The sequence below is a fragment of the Panthera onca genome, chromosome A1, assembly GCF_046562875.1.
Source record: "Panthera onca isolate mPanOnc1 chromosome A1, mPanOnc1 haplotype 2, whole genome shotgun sequence".
Classification (NCBI taxonomy): Eukaryota; Metazoa; Chordata; class Mammalia; order Carnivora; family Felidae; genus Panthera; species Panthera onca.
In genome coordinates this window covers 192,477,774-192,499,317 of record NC_138339.1, presented here as the reverse complement: position 1 = coordinate 192,499,317, position 21,544 = coordinate 192,477,774, and the positions used below count along the sequence as shown (strand labels likewise).

Below are 21,544 nucleotides of genomic sequence, written 5' to 3'. Positions count from 1 at the left end.
TTATGTGAGCAGACATCTGTAGACAGGAATTTGAAAAGAGCTAGTGCAAAGTGACAACCTTTATAACCAATGATCTATAATAAAGAGAGTGGTAACAGGAAGCAGCGACAACGGACACGTGTTGAGGTTTTCCTACGTTACAGGCCGCGTGCCAGGGTCTGGCGTTCACCATCTCAAGAGCTGCATGCATGGGGATTGTACACGTACGAGCAGAGACGGCAGGAGATCTGCTTTGCGACCTGCCCTCAAATGAGACGATCTGGTCGTACAAGTTAGCACACTTCTCGGCTCCAAGTTTATAACAATACTGGTGGGCAGTTCACCTCTGTGTGATTCTGTTGTAACTGCAGTTTTAAGAAATTAAAATTCATTAAAACAAACCCTAAACACTTAAAACGGAAGACTCTGCCAGTACCATCTCGAAAAGCACCACCCAAGCAACTTTTCTGACAGTGGATGCGTATCTTTTCATCCTGGGCTGGTAGTTCACAAACTCCTTTTGTTAGCTGGCGGTAATAGTGAATAGGCTTGCAGCTGTGATGTAAATGAATTTCCTGAATCAGGCTTGCGGTTTTTTTTTGTTTTTTTTTTTTTAAATCAACTACTGTCTTCATGATTAATATTTTTCACATGTAAGGTTCTTGACACTTTTTATTGTATGTCCTATAAATCACCTATTATCATTAAATTAAATCTCCCTTGACATTTTTAGACCCAAAACTCTAAATTGATTAAATTCAGGTGATCGATTATTGAAGAACAAATATATATACATGTGAATCAAACTGTGCTACACCACAATCAACATGCTCTCCAACTTAGGGTGAAGCTATCCTTCGAGGCATAGTTATCATGCATCATTATAGAAATGCAAACTTAACAGTAAAGCCACACAATTAAATGGCAAAAGATATTGGATGGTTACCAGAAGTTGCATTTACCGAGGAGGGCTCAGGTCTTTCAAGCATGTTAATACATCACTCACTCAGTACATAATAGACCTCAACAGGACCTGAGAGAGAATTTAGTCTAAACCCCTTGTTTTCTGGCTAGAGAAAAGATCTACAGAGATCAGGTGACATGTTGTAGGTCTGCCGCTTAATAGCAACGGAACTCAGCTACTCAAGACACCTCCGAACCTATTTTGGCCCTATATTGGAATACCCTTAAAAAAACTCCAAGTGCATAGTTATACACACCTATGAATATATTTAGTAAAGAGGATTCAAGCATTCAGTTGGGAGTCCTCTCTCTCTCCCCCTTTCTCTATGTATTTATAAATAGAAACAGTTCAACCATGCCTGTTGTCTGATAATGTTCACTGTATTTAAATATAACTTTGAAAACATCCTTAGGCTCTCCTTTTTCTGATGAAGCAGTTTCAAAAACTTTAACTTTCTGACGCTGTCAGTGGGTCATTATGACCTTTACACCATCTCTAATCCCCCATATTCCTTAAAGCGTATTATAAGGATCACGCAGGAATGTTTAGATTGACCTGTCCTATGCAGAGTTTACCTTCTTTTTAACTAGCCCACAAAATTAAGAAACAATTAAGTTACGGGGCGCCTGGGTGGCTCAGTCGGTTGAGCGTCTGACTTCAGCTCAGGTCACGATCTCACAGTTCGTGTGAGTTCGAGCCCCGCGTCAGGCTCTGGGCTGATGGCTCAGAGCCTGGAGCCTGCTTCCAATTCTGTGTCTCCCTCTCTCTCTGCCCCTCCCCCATTCATGCTCTGTCTCTCTCTCAAAAATAAATAAACATTAAAAAAAAAAAAAAGAAACAATTAAGTTAACCAACTTGTTAGACTGCTTCCCTGCTCTACACTCTGCCCTGCACGGTAAACATCTTCGTACACTCTGTCTCCGGTCAGAGCCACGTTGTTCTGCTTTGCTCTGCTTCTTTAAAACTGGTTTCAAAATGAACAAAGTCTGGGTTTCACAAGCATCAGATGTGCTAAAAAGAAAGTACTGATGCTTTTATTCCCCTTAAGTTGGGAAGACATTTGAGACCATCTTGAATCGCTTTTTCCCATGATAAGGATGGTTTTCCCTGACCCACAGAGACCCTCCGGAATGACTGCTGATCTTTTGGCAGAGATTCAATGTTCCATAAATGTGAGCTTCCATGAAAGATAACAGAAATTACTGCAATGCATGGAAAAACATTAATTCACTTGAAATCTTCCCTGAATACAAATATCCTAGATATTGTAGCAGACAGAAAATGAAGTCACTCTTGGCATGTTAAAGAGTGATTTCTTGGAATATTCTCTACTTGCTTCCTCCACAAAGTCTAGCATGGTGTCTTACACATGGCAAATGTTTAATAAGTATTGAATGAGTGGAGGATAGGAATGAAGTAATCCCCCTTTGATGTTGGTCATGTCACTATGTAGAACAATGCAGTCACTCAAAGTCATCTGTGAGGCATACCATGATGAACCAGTAATGTTTATCTGCAATTTTGATTTTATGACCTTAGTTCTACGCAATATAAAGAAGTAACTCTAGGAGCACCTGGGTGGCTCAGCTGGTTAAGCATCCGACTTTGGCTCAGGTCATGATCTCATGGTTTGTGAGTCTGAGCCCCACGTCGGGCTCTGCGCTGACAGCTCAGAGTCTGGAGCCTATTTGGGATTTTGTGTCTCCCTCTCTCTGCCCCTCCCCCACTCACACACACTCTCTCTCCCTTCAAAATAAATAAATATTAAAAAAATTGTTTTTAATTAAAAAAATAAAGAAGTAACTCTGTGGTTGCTAGGCACTTTATAAGCACAGAAATCTGGAAAGTACTTAAAAGATTTTCATATCTCTAATCCATAAGAGGTACAAGGTTAGAGAGTTATCAGATGTTATGGCGTTAGCCAATAAAAGGGCTATTACTAAATGAAAAGCTCATTTTTTGATTGGAATGAACCAAGACCCAAAATACATTTTGGGTTTACAGTTTACAAATATTTATTCATGTCTAAAGTTGAAAGATGAAAGGAAAAAGTTTCAGAGTTCATGGGGATAAGAAGACAAAGGTATACCTACAATGAAAACGGGAAGAAGATGAATGATTCTGGCATATATTGGGCCTTTAGTAAGCACATTTTGAATGGATAAAAATTCATAATCGTTACCTACATTGATTTATCTGGGTGATTATTAGATAAGCAAGTTTATTTTACATATGTAGACAAAAATATGTTGTAATTAAAGTGATTTTTTTCAACACAATCATTTGAATAACTGTCTCAAACTTTATTTTCACTCTGGGCAGATCTCTAGTCTATACAAATGACTGTCACTATTCTGATTATCATCTTATTTTTCTCATCTCCCTCACAGCTCCATTTCTACATTTGCGTCCCCCAAATCCTAGGTACCTACTCCCTAAGCGCTCATGATTCCTTCCTATTAACCTGTCTCATCCAGACTTGTATGTCCTCTTCACAATTCAAGCAGATCTGTGCAGTCTCTAGTTCATTTTTTGCTAAATTGATTAGACTTCTCATTTTTCACCCTCCTGAAAATCAGCCTGTCCCCTATTCTCTTGATGCTTCTCTTAGCCCCTCTGTCCCTTTGATGAACTCTTCTTCCTTTATCTGCCACCTCGCTGCAGATCCTCCCACAAAACTGGGTCCTTGGCATCCTATTCTTGACTGTGAAGAATGGAATAGATCCTATTTTAAATATGAGTCAATAGATGCCTTGAAAAAGAAAGACTATGGATACCAAAGGTAGTTGAAGCTTTGGGGTGACCGGAGCTCCTGTGCACCACGGGTGAGAATATAAAAGGACACATTACTTTGGAAAACTCCTGGCTTGTTTCTGGTAAAGATAAATACACATCTTCCTTTGACCCAGCAATTCCTGTCCTACGTGTTTACCTGAGAGAAATGAAAGCATTATGTCCACAGAAGAGTCGCACGTAAATGTTCATACAGCCTGCATATAATAACCCCAAACTGGAAGCAGCCTAAATATCCATCAGTTGTAAGTGAACACACAAACAAATGTTACATCCACTCAATGGAATACTACTTAACAAGGCAACAATGTGCAAGAATCTCAAGTACACGGAGCAAGCGAGAGAAGACTGAACAAAAGAATACACAGAACACAATTCATAAATAAAGGTTGAGAGAACAGACACCAGAAAGTGGTTGTTTCCAGGGTGGGAGGAAGCAGTGAATTGACGGCAGGAGTGAGGTTGGGGGCGTGGGGGTGAGGGGATGCAAGCAACTTTCCACCTGATGGAAATGCTCTGGATCTTGATGTGGGTAGCAGTTACATGAGTCTATACAACTGTTAAACCCTTTGAACTGTACTCTTAAAATTAAGTGTTTTAGGGGCACCTGGGTGGCTCAGTCGGTTAAGCATCTGACTTCGGCTCAGGTCACGATCTCACAGTTTGTGGGTTCAAGCCCCTTGTCATGCTCTGTGCTGACAGCTCGGAGCCGGGAGCCTGCTTTGGATTCTGTGTCTCCCTCTCTCTGCCCATCCCCTATTCATGCTCTGTCTCTCTCGCCTTCAAAAATAAATAACCATTTCAAGGATAATTAAACAAGCATTTTATTGTATGCAAATCAGACCTCAAAAAATAAAAATAAACCTCAATAATTGTCCCTCTGCCAATGACTCCCTTTCTATATTTCCAGTCCTCGTTCATCAGCTCCAGTTCTCGACCTCCACAGACCAGCAGGACTGCTCCGTTCGGGAGTTCTGTTCTATCGAACCCCTACACCCACTCCTCTCAATGATTTCTTCAGCTCAAAAGCACGGTCATTCCTTTTGCCTCCATCTTATCCTTTGGTCTAGTTAGTTATCTCTAAAACTATTCATTATTTCCTTAAAACACGTATCATAAATCCTTTCCCTTCAAGACAGAATGAGGAAAAGAGTACTTTTAACGTGTAGTGGAAAATTACATCTGATTGGGCAGCAGCAACCACACTCCTTATCAGTTGTAGGACACCAGCAAAGTCACACTTAACTTTCCTGAGTCCTATTTCCCTCGTCTGCAAAACAGGAGATAATTCAGACATTGCTGTATTAAGGAACATTGTGAGATAGATGCATCAGCATACACTGAAAACTGTGATTCACTACGTTTTTAATATAACACTAGAGGTCATTGTTACTGACACTTATTCAAAAACCGCCACTGACGCCTGGCCCCAGAGTCGCTCATGTCTGTAGTACTTCCATAACTTCCAATCTGTTCTTCCTGATTTGGGGGCAGGCGGCCAATCTGTTATATTTATGACTAGCAATTTAATGCAATCCCTTTTTAAAAAACTAGCATCATCTTGAACTTTTAAATATACGCATGAGGCAAGATGTATGGAACTACACATGTGTTTCAAAGTGGTATCAATTTGTAAGTTTGGGTAAAAATGTAGGAGTAAAAAAGCCAGAGATATAAAACATACTTTTCAAAACCTGGTTGATGGGCGCCTGGGTGGCTCAGTCGGTTAAGTGTGTGACTGGCTTAGGTCATGAACTCACCGTCCGTGAGTTTGAGCCCCATGTCGGGCTCTGTGCTGACAGCTCAGAGCCTGGAGCCTGCTTCAGATTCTGTGTCTCCCTCTCTCTCTGCCCCTTCCTGACTTGTGCGCACACTCTCTCTCTCTCTCTCAGAAATAAACAAAAATTAAAATAAATAAAAATAAAAACCTGGTTGATTTTAGCATGTAAAGATATAATGTGGTTTTAATTTAGTAATTATTTTCTTTTTCTTGGATAATTTCCAATTTTGCTCAATATTCTTACGTTGTAAAATACTGGTCTTGTGACTTGACTTGGATAATAAGCCTCATTAAAAGATATAGTAGGGGCGCCTGGGTGGCTCAGTCGGTTAAGCGGCAGACTTCAGCTCAGGTCATGATCTCACAGTTCGTGGGTTCAAGCCCCGCGTCGGGCTCTGTGCTGACAGCTCAGAGCCTGGAGCCTGTTTCAGATTCTGTGTCTCCCTCTCTCTCTCTGACCCTTCCCCATTCATGCTCTGTCTCTCTCTGTCTCAAAGCTAAATAAACGTTATAAATAAATAAATAAATAAATAAATAAATAAATAAATAAAGCTATAGTAAAAAATTAGTATTTTAACCGCACAATGTAATCAACCTTCCCAATAAAGGCTGACAAGAAGAGGCGCACCTGCGTGGCTCAGTTGGTTACGTGATCGACTTCAGCTCAGGTCATGATCTCGCGGTTTGTGGGTTCGAGCCCTGCATCCGGCTCTGTGCTGACAGCTCAGAGCCTGGAGCCTGCTTTGGATTCTGTGTCTCCTTCTCTCTGCCCCTCCTCCACTTACACTCTGTGTGTGTGTGTGTGTGTGTGTGTGTGTCTCTCTCTCTCAAAAATAAACATTAAAAAAAAAAAATTTTTAATGTTAAAAAAAAGCTGACAAGAAGATATCTTAATCCCTTGATTTAAAAAAGTCATTTATTTTTTCTTTAAAATTTTTAAAAAATGTTTATTTACTTTTGAGAGAGAGCGAGAGACCACAAGCTGGGGAGAGACAGAGAGAGGGAGACACAGAATCCTAAGCAGACTTCAGGTTCTGACCCATCTGCACAGAGCCTGATGTGCCGCTCGAACTCACGAACTATGAGATCATAACTTGAGCTGAAGTCCGACACTTAACCAAGCCACCCAGGTGCCCCAGTTATTTATGTTTTCTAATCAATTTTCTCGCTTGCATTTTCCTGTCATGGATTAGAAAAGTTCCTCTAAATGTACAATTTAAAATTAGTTTTATATTGGCATTAGAAAGTGGAAAGTATCAGAACCAATTCCATGCTGTCTTTCAGTTGCAACAGTGATTACACATACAGAACAAAATGGAAAATAGATACAGAATCGGACAGCAATACACATTTTGCTAAAAGGTTATAAAACTCTAGCTCAAAGATTTTGTTTTCAATTATCTGTAAAATTTTATCTGGGTTTTGTCACTATGGTAGCCCATAGCTATATAATTCCAGAATTCAGAGGGAAAAGGCAAATAGCTGATGTTATTTTTTAGCTATTTTGTACGCTATAAAAGATTAATCAATGTTAATTTGAGTTTAAAGACTGACCATAACTACACTTCACAGATTTTGCTTATTCAGCTGGAATCAACTGCTTAATCAATATGTTTTAGTAATACCCTTTATTACATTTAGCAAAATGAAACACTTCTGAGAGTATAAACCCTGGAGATCAGAATTTACACTGTGAAATTCAGGTATTAAGACATAGTAAATGTACCCGTTATTACAGATTAAAAAAAAATACATCATTAAGGAATCTAGGGGGAAAATTTTATGAGATCTACCAGAACCACCTAAGAAAACATGACTAAAATTTACCAAGACTTAGAAAATTCGATTTTTAAAATAGGTATGTTAGTTAAATTCCATTGCTTCTATAAATTAACAGCCTTTCTTTTCTAAAATGTTAGTATGTTAGTCATCACTCTCCTAGAGCCCCCATCGCCCCAGAGAGGAATATGCTTCCACACACACTGATGCTGGGCTAGGTCATATGACTTTGCTCTGGCCATGGGATGCTGGCAGATGAGTGCCACGAGCAATGGCTTACAATGTGTTTGTACAACTGGGGTTGCCCTCTTACGCTGCAGCCATTGCTGTGAGAAATACATGCATGCCAGGGGTTGTCTGTTGGGTCTAGACAAAGGAGAGACATGAATAGTGCTACTCCAACAACCTTTGGACCTGCCCCAGCTGACCAGCTGATGCATGGAAGAAAAGTAAATGTTTTATGGTAATATGCCACTGAGTTTTGGAATGGCTGTCTACACAGCATCATAGTGGTAATAGAGGATGAATTTTTTAAAAAAGAAAACAAAAACAAAAACAAACGTACCTTGACAAGAGAAGACATATTTCTCTTAAGTGTTCACTTTTAAGCTTGGTGGTAGACTATTAGTTTACTGACTCAGTCATGTCCATATTTTTCTTCCCCCTTAGCCATGTTCCGCTCATTGGGACCATGCGAACCAGTCTTGGCCAATGGGGTATGGGCAGAAGTCACAGGGTGGGGACTCCCGAGAAAGCTTTTGAAAAGTGACACAGTTGGCTGGTATGTTCCTCTGGTTAGTTTGTTCTGCACTTTTACTCCCCTTCTGACTCGAATAAGGGCAAGATGCCTGGAGATGGAGCCTACTTCACACAACCATTAGAAAGAAAGCCACAACTGAAGGACAACAAAACAGAAAGAAAGAAGACAGCTTCAGAACATCCTGAGCATATCCACTAACCTGTCCTGTTTACCTCAGACTTCCTCTGCTACCAGGAAAGTAATTCCATATTCCACGTTTAAGCTCTCTAGTCAGGCTTATTGTCATTTTCAGCCAAAAGTAACCAGTATTTGGAAAGATATGTAAATGGATAGATAGGCAGGTAAGTAAACAGACTGACATAAAGAATTTCATTCAAATTATTTTAAAAAGATCCAAACTTCTACCTAGAAGTAGTATTTGACTCAGTCTAATATTAAAAGTCACATTGATAAAATGATCATTTTAGCTAAGAATATACGATTACATTTAAATTAAGTCACAGCTTCCGTTTTTATATATTTAGATTTGTCTTTCTGTAAGTAGAAATAAAATAACATTAATCATGTATCAGGTAATTTTTAGACTACACTTTGATGGAATTAACTTTAGTTTATGATTTAAAGTTTGGAATTCTTTCCTGCACACTAATAATTTTTCAGACAGGCAGAAATATTCTCAAAATTTGCTGGCATTTTTACAATACTAACTGCACATGGTTTGAGGTTTAATTTTTTTTTTAAATGTTTTATTTATTCTTGACAGAGAGAGAGAGCATAAGCGAGGGAGGGGCAGAGAGAGAGGGAGACACAGAATCTGAAGCAGGCTCCAGGCTCTGAGCTGTCAGCACAGAGCCCGACGCGGGGCTCGAACTCACAGACCGCGAGATCATGACCTGGGCTGAAGTAGGACGCTCAACCGACCGAGCCACCCAGGCGCCCCAGAGGTTTAATTTTTAAGATAAGTTATGATGCATATTACATTTCAGCTGGCTGGTGATCCTCAGCAATGCAATTGTGTAAGTGGATGGCAAAATATCACAGTCAAACGTCAACCTGATAAGATTCACTCTTATCCAAGCTATCTTTTTCTATCTGTATTAGATTTTCCTATATAGCAGCAGGTTCTCCATGAAAATGTAGCCTTCAATTTTTTATTTTCAATTGATGCATGTAAGTAAATGTATTCAAGGAGATTCAAGTGTGTGGGAAAGTGCTATAAAGTAAAGGAAAATTATGGTACAATGGCTATAACTCATAAAGAGTAATAAGAAGAGAGAGTGTCTAGAGCATTTGACTGAAAATAGAAAAGATTATATCCTGGTGAATTGAGTTAATTTCAAATATATTACAGTATGGTTTTCTATCATGTGTACTCTCTCGGACTACATTAATAAATGAAAGAGTGATGAATAGTTCTGGGAACTTGTAGCGAAACTTATTAATATTTCAACATTATCACTGAGTATCTATGTCAACACACATCAAAAATGCATGAGAAATGACTACCTACACTCACAAGTTACACCCATTAGGAATATATATGAGAAATATAAATGGTGTACATAAATTTGCAATGTGAGTATAGGTAGGATGTATAGCAAAAAAAAAAAAAAGCTACATAAAGATCTCACATGGAGAAGTATGTCAAGCAATTAAAAGCAAATTAACACTTGCAATCAGTTTGCAGTATACAGTATGACCACATAAAATACCAACATATTTCAAATTATGAATCATCTTAGAAATTACTAATACTAAAAAAAAAAATTAAACATAAAAGTAGCAAAACTATGTAGCCACTCTCAAATAAAAGTGGCTCATCAATTCTATCCATGATGTAACTTTGGAATCCCCTACTTAAGATATAAAAACCAAAAGTTTGGTTTTAAAAGGCCTGATTTCTAATTTTAAATTGGTCACCAAGAAGTAGTAAATTCATACTAAAATGAGTCATGGCAGTTTAAAAAAATAAATCAATACACAGTTAACCCAATCATTTCCAAGTGGTTAGGAAAGCAAAGCAGTGTATATCTATAGCATACAGAAGATGTTCAATTCAGTTGGGGGGAGGTCAAACTGATGATTTAGCATTAGACATGAAGGAGAAAATGCCTACCACAGAAATGAGAGATATAAATCACTCTCAAAACAGCAACACCAGGGTAGTGGCTTTCACATATGATACCTTATTTTATTTTACTTTTTTAATGATCAAAAAGATTCATGCACAAAAAGTTTTGACGATAAGCTCGTACTTAGAAAAATAGTTACATCATTTTTAGAGAAAAAGTACTTACTGGCTACTACAAGGTACAGTAATAATATATTTTTAAAGACCTTCTAGGATAATAGAAATTTTTGAATGATCAGGGGCTACAAAACTAGATTTCAAGAACCCAGGCCAAAAAGAAATAAACAAATGTTTGAAAGGAAAAATTTGTTTTGCACTTTTTGTTTGCTTTTTGATTCTTGGTTTGGTTAAATTACTGCAGATTCCCTTAGGAAAAGAGAATTTTTGTCATAGCCCAGAGGAAAAGTATGAGTGGATAAAAAGGTTCAGTTCTGCCCCCTGCCCCATAGGGATGGAATTCTGGAATAAATAGTATCTATGGAGCTCATTTTCTTCTGTAAGATCAAGGAATTCTAAGCAATGTTCTCTAGTTGGTCAGCTAGTTTGTTTGCCTATTTACTCATTCCAGAACATTCCTGTCTTTAGATTTTCTGCACTTGTTATTCTCTTGAACGCTCTTCCTTTAGATCTCCTTGTGATGATGTGACCTCATACCTCTTCAGGTCTCTTCCTAAAACACAGTCTCATTAGACAGTTCTTCCCAGAACATCTTAATGTAATAGTGACCAACTTCTTCCACCTCCACACAGCCTAACATCCATATCCTGCTTCCTCTACTTTACATGTATCTCTATTTATCTCTCTGTCTATACATATATCTATATACCTTCATACCACAAGAGTCTGTGTCTAACCACGGAAACTGTGGACATCTAGGCAGCACTAGTCATATCCACACACCCACAAGAATGCAAACGGCAGCCTTTGGGATGTATAGTGCTCACCCTGCACCATCATGTGCAGCTTCCTTGAGACTGGTATTTGCAAAACACAAAGTTGATCATGCTGTTCCCACTGAAAGCCTATCCACCTCTCCCGATTATCTACAGAATAAATTCATCCTTCCTGATCAGGTCCCTACTGCCTTCCCAAGCAACCTCATCTCCATTTCCCTGCTACATTCACCCATGCAGCAGTCATTATGAACCTGTGCACCCCTACCGCCCATCAGTGCTCTTACATATTGCAGACTGAGTTATGCGTACCCCTCTGCTCTCTCACTGCAGCCCTTCGTATGCTTTAATCTTACCGTGATTTACTTCACCTCGTATTATTCTGACTCTGAGCTCCCTGTGCTGAGGCACTTTGCATCACTCATCCTGTATCCTCAGCATGTAACATGGGGTCGAATAAGTCAATTAACTACTCAACAAATGAACACATCACTTAACTTGGTAATCCATAAAACAATTCAAATACCAAATTATTGGCCAAATCTGAGCACATTTTTTTTTAATTTTTTTTAATGTTTATTTTATTTTTGACAGAGAGACAGAGACAGAGCATGAGTGGGGAAGGGGCAGAGCGAGAGGGAGACACAGAATCCAAAGCAGGATCCAGGTCTGAGCTGTCAGCACAGAGCCCAATGCGGGGCTGGAAATCACAGACCGTGAGATCATGACCTGAGCCAAAGTCGGATGTTCAACCTACTGAGCCACCCAGGCGCCCCATTGAGCACATTTTTCTTAATTTAAAGAGGGAGCAACAGTGTCCCACTGAAGCAGATATAAGGGATTATGTGTGGATACACCATCTCCATCTTGGTATTAAACACCCAGAAACTGAGTTAATTGTTCTTTAGGGTTGGGACACTGAAGGGCTGATTCAGGCTAAGCATACACTTTAGGTTTATCTGTGTTCATTTACTGAAAGTCAGTAGCTTTTTCTGAGCTCCTTCAAAAGAAGAGCAACCCGAAAGCGTTGACCTCCCCTGGTGAGAGAATGAATGCCTCTCGGATTCACCAGTCAGTAGCCATGACAGTCACTATCAGAGATCTCGACTTCTATCTAATGATGTGAATCATAGCTGCTTCTTTGGTAGGACACAAGTGGGGATCTGAAGGTGTCCCAAACGTGTTAGGCTTACTAAATAAAAATATAGCTTCTTTTAATGAGACAAGAATCTAGGAAAGATCTGAGAAGTCCTTTGACATGTTGAGCTCTTTGGCTTTTTCTCTGGGCACAATCAGCTCAGTTGGTTTCATTCTCATCAGCAGATAGAAGAGAGACATGATCCAAATACTCTCAAGGGGTGCAAAACAAGATGACACAGTACCATTTTAAGCCGTGGACAAACTTCCCTTTTATAGATTGACAAAAAGCCAATTCTACAAGGAATGTTCATTTTTGAGGTTTGGGAATATCAGCCCGGATGTTTATATTAAAACACACTTGAAAACCATGTTTCTCCCGACAATAAATTCTTTAAATAAAATAGTATCAGTGAAGTTTGTATGAAAAACACTAATATCTTTGTATTTTATTTTCTTACACTTCAATATAATGTATGTGATTTATAGAAATGGGATAGCTTTAAAAAAAAAACTCTGAGAAGGCACTCGATAGACTTATTTCCCTCTGTCAGATTATATTTAAAGTAACAATGAGTTTAAAGATAAAAAATTTGAAATTATTTCCTAAATGTTGGATACGTGGGACTCGAGGTTCAAAAAACTGCTAATTTTGGATAGTTGGCAGTTTAGAGATATTAAAACCACAGCATAAAGACAGAAGCTGCCTTCATAAAGGAATATGGGTTTATAGAAAGACACATTTGGATTTGAACTTGAGCTCTGCAAATGACCAGCAAATTACGCTGGTAGGACCAGCGTATGGCATTTTCATAGTTCTGCCAAAAAGTAGGGTGTCAGTTACAATTCCTTTGTTTTCACTTTCTTCCTCATCTCTTGCACTGTTCTCTACTATAATTTAAAAGACATTAACAAAATCATACAGGAAGAGATTAAGAGAAACAAGAGGAGGTATTCAAACGGTTCAGGATGAGAAAAATGAGAACAAAAACACAAACAAAAACCACTCAAGATTTCTGACCCTTTTTTATCATTAAATGCACTTTTCTAAATGAAGAACCATGTTTGAACTAGCAGCAAAGTTTGAAATAAGAATAGGGTATCTAACTTGCTACCATATCGGTTCTTTCAAAGAACACTTAGGTGAAAATGTGCTAAAGATAACGCTCTTCATTTCCAGAAATTCAAGCAATTTTTAAGAAGGTACCTTCACATGAGCAATACTCCTGTGAACAACACTCATGTGAACCACACAAGGGTTAGGGAGGCTGACACCCTTTGTGGGAAAGAATCCACGTGTAACTTTTGACTCTCCCCAAACTTAACTACTAATAGTCTACTGCTGACTGAAAGGTTTATCAATAACAGAACCAGTCAATTAACACCTATTTTGCATATGTATTACATACTAAATCCTTACAATGAAGTAAGCTAGAGAAAAGAAGATATTAAGAAAATCATAAGGAAGAGAAAATAAATTTACAGGATTCTACCGTATATATCAAAAAAAATCCATGTATAAGTGAACTCGTACAATTCCAGCTCATGTTGTTCAAGGGTCAACTGCAATAAAAACCGGGAGGAAGACAGTGAAGTGTTTTAATTAAGCTTAAATGTACTTGACAATGAACCATTTAAAAAGAATATCCTTTCATCAAGTGCCAACATCAGAGATGCTAGCCGAAAAAAAAGTTACTAATGCTATTAATTTTGTTGCTTTTCTTCCCTCTGAGAATCATAATGAAGATCAGTGAGGGCAGACTGCTCAGATATGGTAGGAGTTCAACAGTCACGTGCATGCACCAATTCTCAAAGGACTGACACTGAGAAACAGGTACGTCTCCTGAAAATCGTCATCTGCTTCCCTCACCCCCCACCCTACCCTTTCTCACTCACTGTTACTGAGTTACTATACAGGTTTTCCCCACCACCAGAAAGTAGAACATTCTCCTATGAAACCTTTGGTAAGCCAAAATGGTGTAGAGCGAAGAATGACCAGTAAATTTTATGGAAAAGTTTTTGAGCATTCCCAGACCCCCCAAATAACCTCTCTTAGGCCTTTGTGATGCCTTAGGGCATGTCTTGCTAACAAAGGCACACAATTAATGGAGATAAAGCACAGCTGTTCACAGACACAGCTCAAAGCTCTGAAAGCTTGGTGCTGAGATGCTGAGTGTGGTTCCCAAGGAGGGAGCCTGGTGGAGCTGCTCTCACTGCTGAAGAGTATTGGGGGAAAAAAAACCAACAACAGTACTGAACACCATTTTTGCTTTTCACCGGTTTTTTGTAAAGATGAAAATCCTCTTTGGATTCCTTTCAGTTAGCAAAAACAGGTGCTAACATAGGTCTTTCATAAAAGCAAAGTGGCATAATGGGAACTTTTGAAAGCAGGGGATGCCTGTATCTAGATCCGTATTCTTCTAGTTTAAGGTCTGTGCCTGGTTATGCTGAAATTTCTCTCAGGAGATGTTCTAATTCATTTACACTTTAGTCTGAACAAAGTTGATTATCCTACTCCCAGTAACAAATGAGGGGTATGAATGTTTGGAATTAAGAGAAAAAGAAAAAAAGGGGGTACAGAAATTAGAGGGTCTGGGTAACACAGCCAAACTGTACCTATTTAAAAATATCATTGTTTTGCCTGGGGTTAGAGTTAATTACAATAATTTGCTCTAATCATGCGCCTGTACTTCTCTTTTTCCAAACACTTATTTCATAATTACGTTTGTCAAGTTGTTAAGGGTAACAACCCTATTTTACCATCCGAGGAAAAAAACAGACCAAAACAAAACAGATGTTCTATGAATTGCTGGAAGTTAGTTTTGTCACAATTACTGAACACATGGTTTCTGACTTGGACAGTATCTCCACAATTAAAATGAGAAAAGGGCAGAGCCTGCCTGTGGGCCTCTCTGTGGCTTTTACCAATGTATCTGAATTTGCTGAGCCTAAGCTGATAAATGGCAATCAAATGAACCAATGAAGGTGGTAGAAATGATAAGTTCAAGCGCAGTTCTCGAACTATACACACTGAAGTAACCTCACTTTCCGCTCTAATCCCAAGCAATGCTTTTTTATCTACAGACAGGAATATCTGAATATTTAGAGAGGAGGATGCAATTCTGGCTAACAACTGCATTTCAAAGCAAAGGAAACCTTTCTTAAACTGAAGATTTAAAAGTTCATTTTACAAGCCAGTAAAATGCAGAATACCAGACATTAGGAAAACATTTATTAGTATATTAAGGTTTATGCTGTTGTAGATATACAACGTCAATAAAGTAAGGCACCATATTGAAAACTCAAACTATGATGATTATGGCATGAGGCAAGACTATGAACCTGAATGGGAAGGGAGAGAAAGAGGATCATCTGTTGGAGGTATTTACCCTGTGGGTTACCATGTTGTAAGGACTGCTCAAGGACAAGGCAGTTTCATCCATTTCTAGTGTCAATCTTCCCTAATATCCTCCTTTCTCATCCTTTGCCTTCTTTTTCTTGATTGACAAGAAATTCATTGGCACCACTACATTGGTGGCCAATGAATTAAGAGGCCAGCCTTTGAATCCTCTTAAATCATGACTCCTTTTGCCTTTGATTGGAACGTCAAATGTGTACTGGTTAACCAAGAATTTATAATATGCTATCTCTAATAAACATAAATCTTTCATTTTGTTGTCTCTCTACCTGTAGACATGCTTCTCAATATGACTCTCCCAACAAAGTTTTGCAAGCACAGGAAATAGGTCAACTGATGTCTTCTGGAATCCTCTCATCTCACATATGCCAAACTGATGTTTTAGACTTTTATTATTTAACATGTTATTTTATTGATCATAGTACACTGAAATCTTTGCTTGTTTGACAGCTTTTGAGTTAATAACTGATAGCTTCTGAGAAGGCATCAAGATCCAAAGGCAAAACAGAAAGAGAGAAAACAGAAAATAAACGACAGCAACATGCATTAAAGAATCAAGGAGAAACTGAGAGGAGCAGAAAGATGTGCTTATGACTGTACACATTGAAAGTGAACTTTAGGTAAACCTAGGTACAGATTTTTTAAAAGTGTCTAACAAGGATTATATATTTATTTGTCCCAGAATAAAATTGTTCTCAGTATATTACTGTAAGTTTTGAAATACACCCGTATTTAAGAGGTCTCTACAGAGCACACTTTGTGCTTCCTCTAACACTTTCTTGTACTTCCTGGTGTTTACACACACATACTCCATCTTGAACGATGGTTAATTAACTATTGATGGGTCCTGGCATTCTAGGGCTTCCCAGGTGACGGCTCCATATTCTTTACTAATCGTTTAATGAAAACACTTACATGAATAATGAATCTGGCATTTCCCTAGATACACATGCAACTTTTGTAATAGTAATAAAGGCAGGCATATGCAGTTAAACAAGATACTGTGGCTTGAAAATGTTTTCACAAATCAAGTCAGAGAGGTTATGCTGAAAATGAAGCTCCAGGTTTTGAAGCTGCTGTTAAAATTTCACATTAAAATATGCTATATGTTATAAGCTCATAATATTAAAAGAAACAGTTATACTTGACAAGTTAATACCGTTATTTGTTAAGTCCTTAATAAAGTAAGCACAATTGAGATCTTCATAATCAGAGTTCCGAACTTTAAAGTTTGAATTAAAAGCAACATACCCACATCTATAAACACACGTACACATAAACTATACAATGTCTCATAATGACGCAGGAAAACGATATGATTAAAATGTCTATGAAACCTACTATTCACCTTAGAATTGAAACTTGTCATTATTTAGTCTAATTTTAGACATGGATCTTAAGACTTAGATTACACAAACCAGGCCTGATCACTGATTTAGTGGTGACTAAGCATGCCACCATTTTAAACAGGATTTCATCAACCCCTTTGATTCAATACCAATCTTGGCTCAAATGAACATTTGCTTTGGAGAAACTAAGTGACTACAACCAGTTATTTGAACACATGAGTGAAAAAAAGTTTTTTTACAGGGGTTGAAATGCAAGAATATCATTGGAAACAAACATTACAAGTACTCTTAGAAAAAGATCCGTTTTTGGAGTCAGAAGTCCAAAACTTTGCCTTGTTACTATTTATCAGATGACTCTGTAGGGGTCATTTAACTTCTCTGATCCTGAGTGCCTTCATTTGTACAATTAGAATAACAGTATTTGCAACATTTTAATTTCCTAGTTGTCTTATACTACACACTATTACTCTTACCATCAATAATTATATTCCTAATTCCATAATTAACTGAACAGCCTTCTATGTGCCAAAACTTTATGGCTCGATTTTTATATAACTTATATAACTTTTATATAACTTTATATATATTTTTATATCACATCCTCACAATGGTCCTATAAGGTAAGTGCTCTGATTTTTTATACAGACGAAGAAACATCTCGGAGTAGTTAAATAACTTGCCAAAAGCCACACAACTATTAAGAGCTTAAATATAAATTTGAATTCAGATCTTTGACTCCAAATTTCATTTTAGATCCACTATATCCTGTTTCCCCTAATATACCATATATATTTGTGTGTATGCAAACATATATATAATATAAACATATAATATGTATTACCTATAGAACACAGAAACATATTATTCATTTTATATATACACATATGTTTTCAATTCTAAAATGCCATACTAGTGTGTGTGTGTGTGTGTGTGTGTGTGTTAAAGATTACAAAGACTAAGGCATGGAGCAGGGTCAGTACTTAGTCAATATTTGGGAAAAGGAATTAAAATATGGGAAGCGACTAAGATCATTTTGAGTGAACTGTTAATTCATGTATCAGCAATAACAGAGGCTATTTAAATCCCATTCTTATGTAAGATTATGTTTTTAAAATTATTCTATAGAAAAAAAATATACAAAGACTGGTCATAGGTTCAATTCTAGATACAGAATTACCAATGATGGAAAAGCAACTATCTTCCATAAGCAAGGGATGAAACCTAACTTTATGGTCTAGATAAACGAAGAGAGACAAGATCTCTTTAGGGGCACCTGGGTGGCTCAGTCGGTTAAGCATCCAACTCTTGATTTTGGCTCTGGTCATGATCTCACAGTTCATGGGATCGAGCCCCCCCATCGGGCTCTGTGCTGACAGCACAGAGCCTGCTTGGAATTTTCTCTCCGCCCCGCCCCACCCCCGCTCCTCCCCAACTCAAGCGTGTGCACGCCTGTGCTCTCTCTCACTCTCTCTCAAAATAAATAAATACAATTTTTTTAAAAAATGGAGACAAGATCTCTTTAAAAATTACATATGATTCTGAATTTTCAAAGCGATGAAACATCATCTTCCATATTTAAAATTTCAAAAAAGCTATTCTGTACTTTCCTATCAAAACAAGATACATAATACTTGCCATATTTTATTTCTCTTGACTGTTGTGTGTGAATAGTAACAATGATGATGATAACTGACATTCAAAAAGAACAATATATTTTTTTCCAGAGTTAAGGAGAAGAGGTTAGAGATATTAGGAAAGAGGCACAGAAGTCTCATTTCTAATACAAGCACACATTTTCAGCTATGTAAAATACTCCATGCTTTCCCCTAATCTGCTCCCGAAGAACGTCAGGCCGGATGCAAGGGTGCTGACACGTGTGCCCATTCAGAGCTAGAATGACAAGCCCTGGGACCAGAGATGCTGCTGCTTCCATTACCCACTGAATACCGTGGCGATTCTTAGTTCATCCTGAGAATGTGGTACTTACTCTTGTACTGCTCTGGCTATGGAAAGGGCCGTAGATCCAGTCTCATTAACGCTATCTAAGGTCACATTTGGCAGGTCATCATCGTCACTGTCACTTTTACTTTGTCTGGGAGATAGGCCTCGGGGGTCCATTTGTGCTGGGAAAAAAAGGCATATATAATGAATTAAAATTAGCGTGCAGAAAGATAACCTTGTCCTGGACCAACATCAAGCACGGCATGTCTCGTCTGTGCCTATCGCGCACAATGGAACTCTCTAGAAATCCCAGGAATTCGTGAAAGTGGCGCATTTAATGGACTGAGCGCTCACTGACTTTTCCCTTGTTCACTTGATTTACAAAACCTCAATCAGCTCTCAACAGTTTCAGGGGATGACTACAGAAACAGAAACTATAAAATCCACAATACTATTAACTCCTGAGTGGTCAGAAGCTGATTAGGTAGCTCATCAGTTACTGTGCAACCCCCTGGCTCTTCCTTCTTGCTTCTGCTGCCAGAATTCAGGCCATTTCACTGCTCATTAGCACGTTCCCTGGAAGGTGGGGAGCACAGATTTTACCTGCCTATATAGCTCTCTTAATAAGCCTAAAGAAGAGCAAGGTTTACAAGACTAAAAGTTGTAGGTATTTCTCATACTTCAGTGAATACTGTCTCACAGTTCATTACTGCTCTAAGTGGAGATCTGAGTGCCCCAAAATGACAGAAGTAGCAGCATTTTAAGTGTATGTTTTATGTGCCAGAAAGTGTTCGTCTCCACACTGATTTCATTTTTCAGAAAGGCATTTCCAGCTAGGATTCTCCTCCCACCGTGAACTTGCCAGCAAAGCAAGAAATAGCCCTATGTTCTGTGACCCCTGCTGACCGGGACCATCAGATCCTTCCAAATGAGAGGATTACCATCAGCATTTAGTATGTCAATGCATATTTTTAAAAGTTAGATTTCATTTCCACTTCCTCCTATGAACAGCCTTAGCATCCACCACTGTCTAGGATTTCCATCAGCCCTCACCTCAAGCACAGAATAAGCACACCTTCTAAATTAAAAGTATTGGACTAGCTACACAACTGCATTATTAAAATACATGACTTCAGCCCCAGCCAGCTGCAGCCAGACTTCTGCCCTTCAAACCTGCCTGCAAGAGATTTCTAAAACCACCACTGCTCACAAAGAAAAACAAAATGAACTTCACATCATGGTTACAATGACATCTTTTTACAATTTCTTTTTTTCTTAAATCATTTTTTTTTGTATTGTAAATTGTACGTTAGGTAGAACCACTGGGAAATGTTGATATTTCACCATTTTTTACCCACAAAAAGACCATTTCTTGTGAGTCTACTTAATACTTACAATATGAATAGAAAAACCTAGAGAGTTTCAACATAATTCTAACTAAACTTGGCTAGGAAGGAACTTACATCTGTTAAATCCATTACCCTAGTGTATGTGACATACATTCTGCCTGTAAATATAAACATACCAGAATATATTCTGAACAAAGGAAGGGCTTGGTAAATGTTTGTTAAAAGAGAAAATAATCAATTCAAACAATCTAAAGCAGTGGTCCTCAACCAAGGACAAAACTGCCCCCCACTCCCCCTAAGAGACATTTGGCAATGTCTGGCTTGTCACATTCTGATTTGTCATGACTTAAGGGGAAGGGGATCTCGTGGGCAAAAGTCAAGGACGGTGCTAGATACGCTACAATACACAGGACAGTCAGTCCCCCATGACAGAGAATTATCCAGTCGAAAACGCCAAGAGCATGCAAATTGAGAAACTCTGATCCAGAGATTTAAGAGTTTGGGTGCCTGGGTGACTCAGTCCGTTACGCGTCCGACTCTTGGTTTCGGCTCAGGTCATCACGGTTGCTGGGATCGAGCCCCGAGCCCTGTGTTGGGCTCTGTGCTGACAGTGTGGAGACTGCCTGGGATTCTCTCTCCCTCTCTTTCTGTCCCTCCCAGTCCCCCCTCCTAAGTCAAAATAAATAAACAAACATTTACAAAAAAACTTTGGATGTATAAAAGTGTCACATCTTATGACTTCTGGTTGTATAACTACATTGTAATTTCAAAGCCACTATCCAATGACGTACACTATATGTTGGATTATTCATATTTTCTAGTCCTGTCCTCAAATTAATCAAGTCACGGTCATGTGACTCAGCACTCACAACTTCTCCAAATGCAGTATTCAGTTTCTCAAATGCCAGGAGTCATGCAGTGACACTCATCAAGAGTTATTGTTTTCTTTGTATGATACACAGTGGGACAAAAACACTGTTTATTTTCCATCTGATCTCTAAAGAAGATTCCCTAAATGAAGGATGTTGGGGAAACTCTTCAGGAAGGAAAGTAACCAGTTCCACAAGCATCTGACAACAGAGAGCCACCTAAGCATTCAGTCACTCCGAAGGCACTGAAAGCACCGAATCATTTAAGATTTATTTTGACTGAAGGCAGCAGAAACTGACTCAGGCCAACCTATATTAAACAGAATGCACTGGAAAGCCATTGAGCAGCTCACAGAATGGAAGGTAAGGAGGTAAAGATGAACAGCTATCACTCAAGCAGCA

The 21,544-nt window shown here is 38.5% G+C and overlaps 1 protein-coding gene across 7 annotated transcripts in view; it reads right to left on the bottom strand.

Annotated features, from left to right (window-relative positions):
- The window catches only part of KLF12 (KLF transcription factor 12), a 438,687-nt gene that overhangs the window by 101,898 nt on the left and 315,245 nt on the right, over positions 1-21,544 (bottom strand). For all 7 annotated transcript variants that reach the window (XM_060636987.3, XM_078432839.2, XM_060636975.3 and 4 more), the window contains one exon: positions 18,971-19,106. In XM_060636987.3, the coding sequence (XP_060492970.2) occupies positions 18,971-19,106 (136 nt within the window). The remainder of the gene's footprint in view (positions 1-18,970; positions 19,107-21,544) is intronic.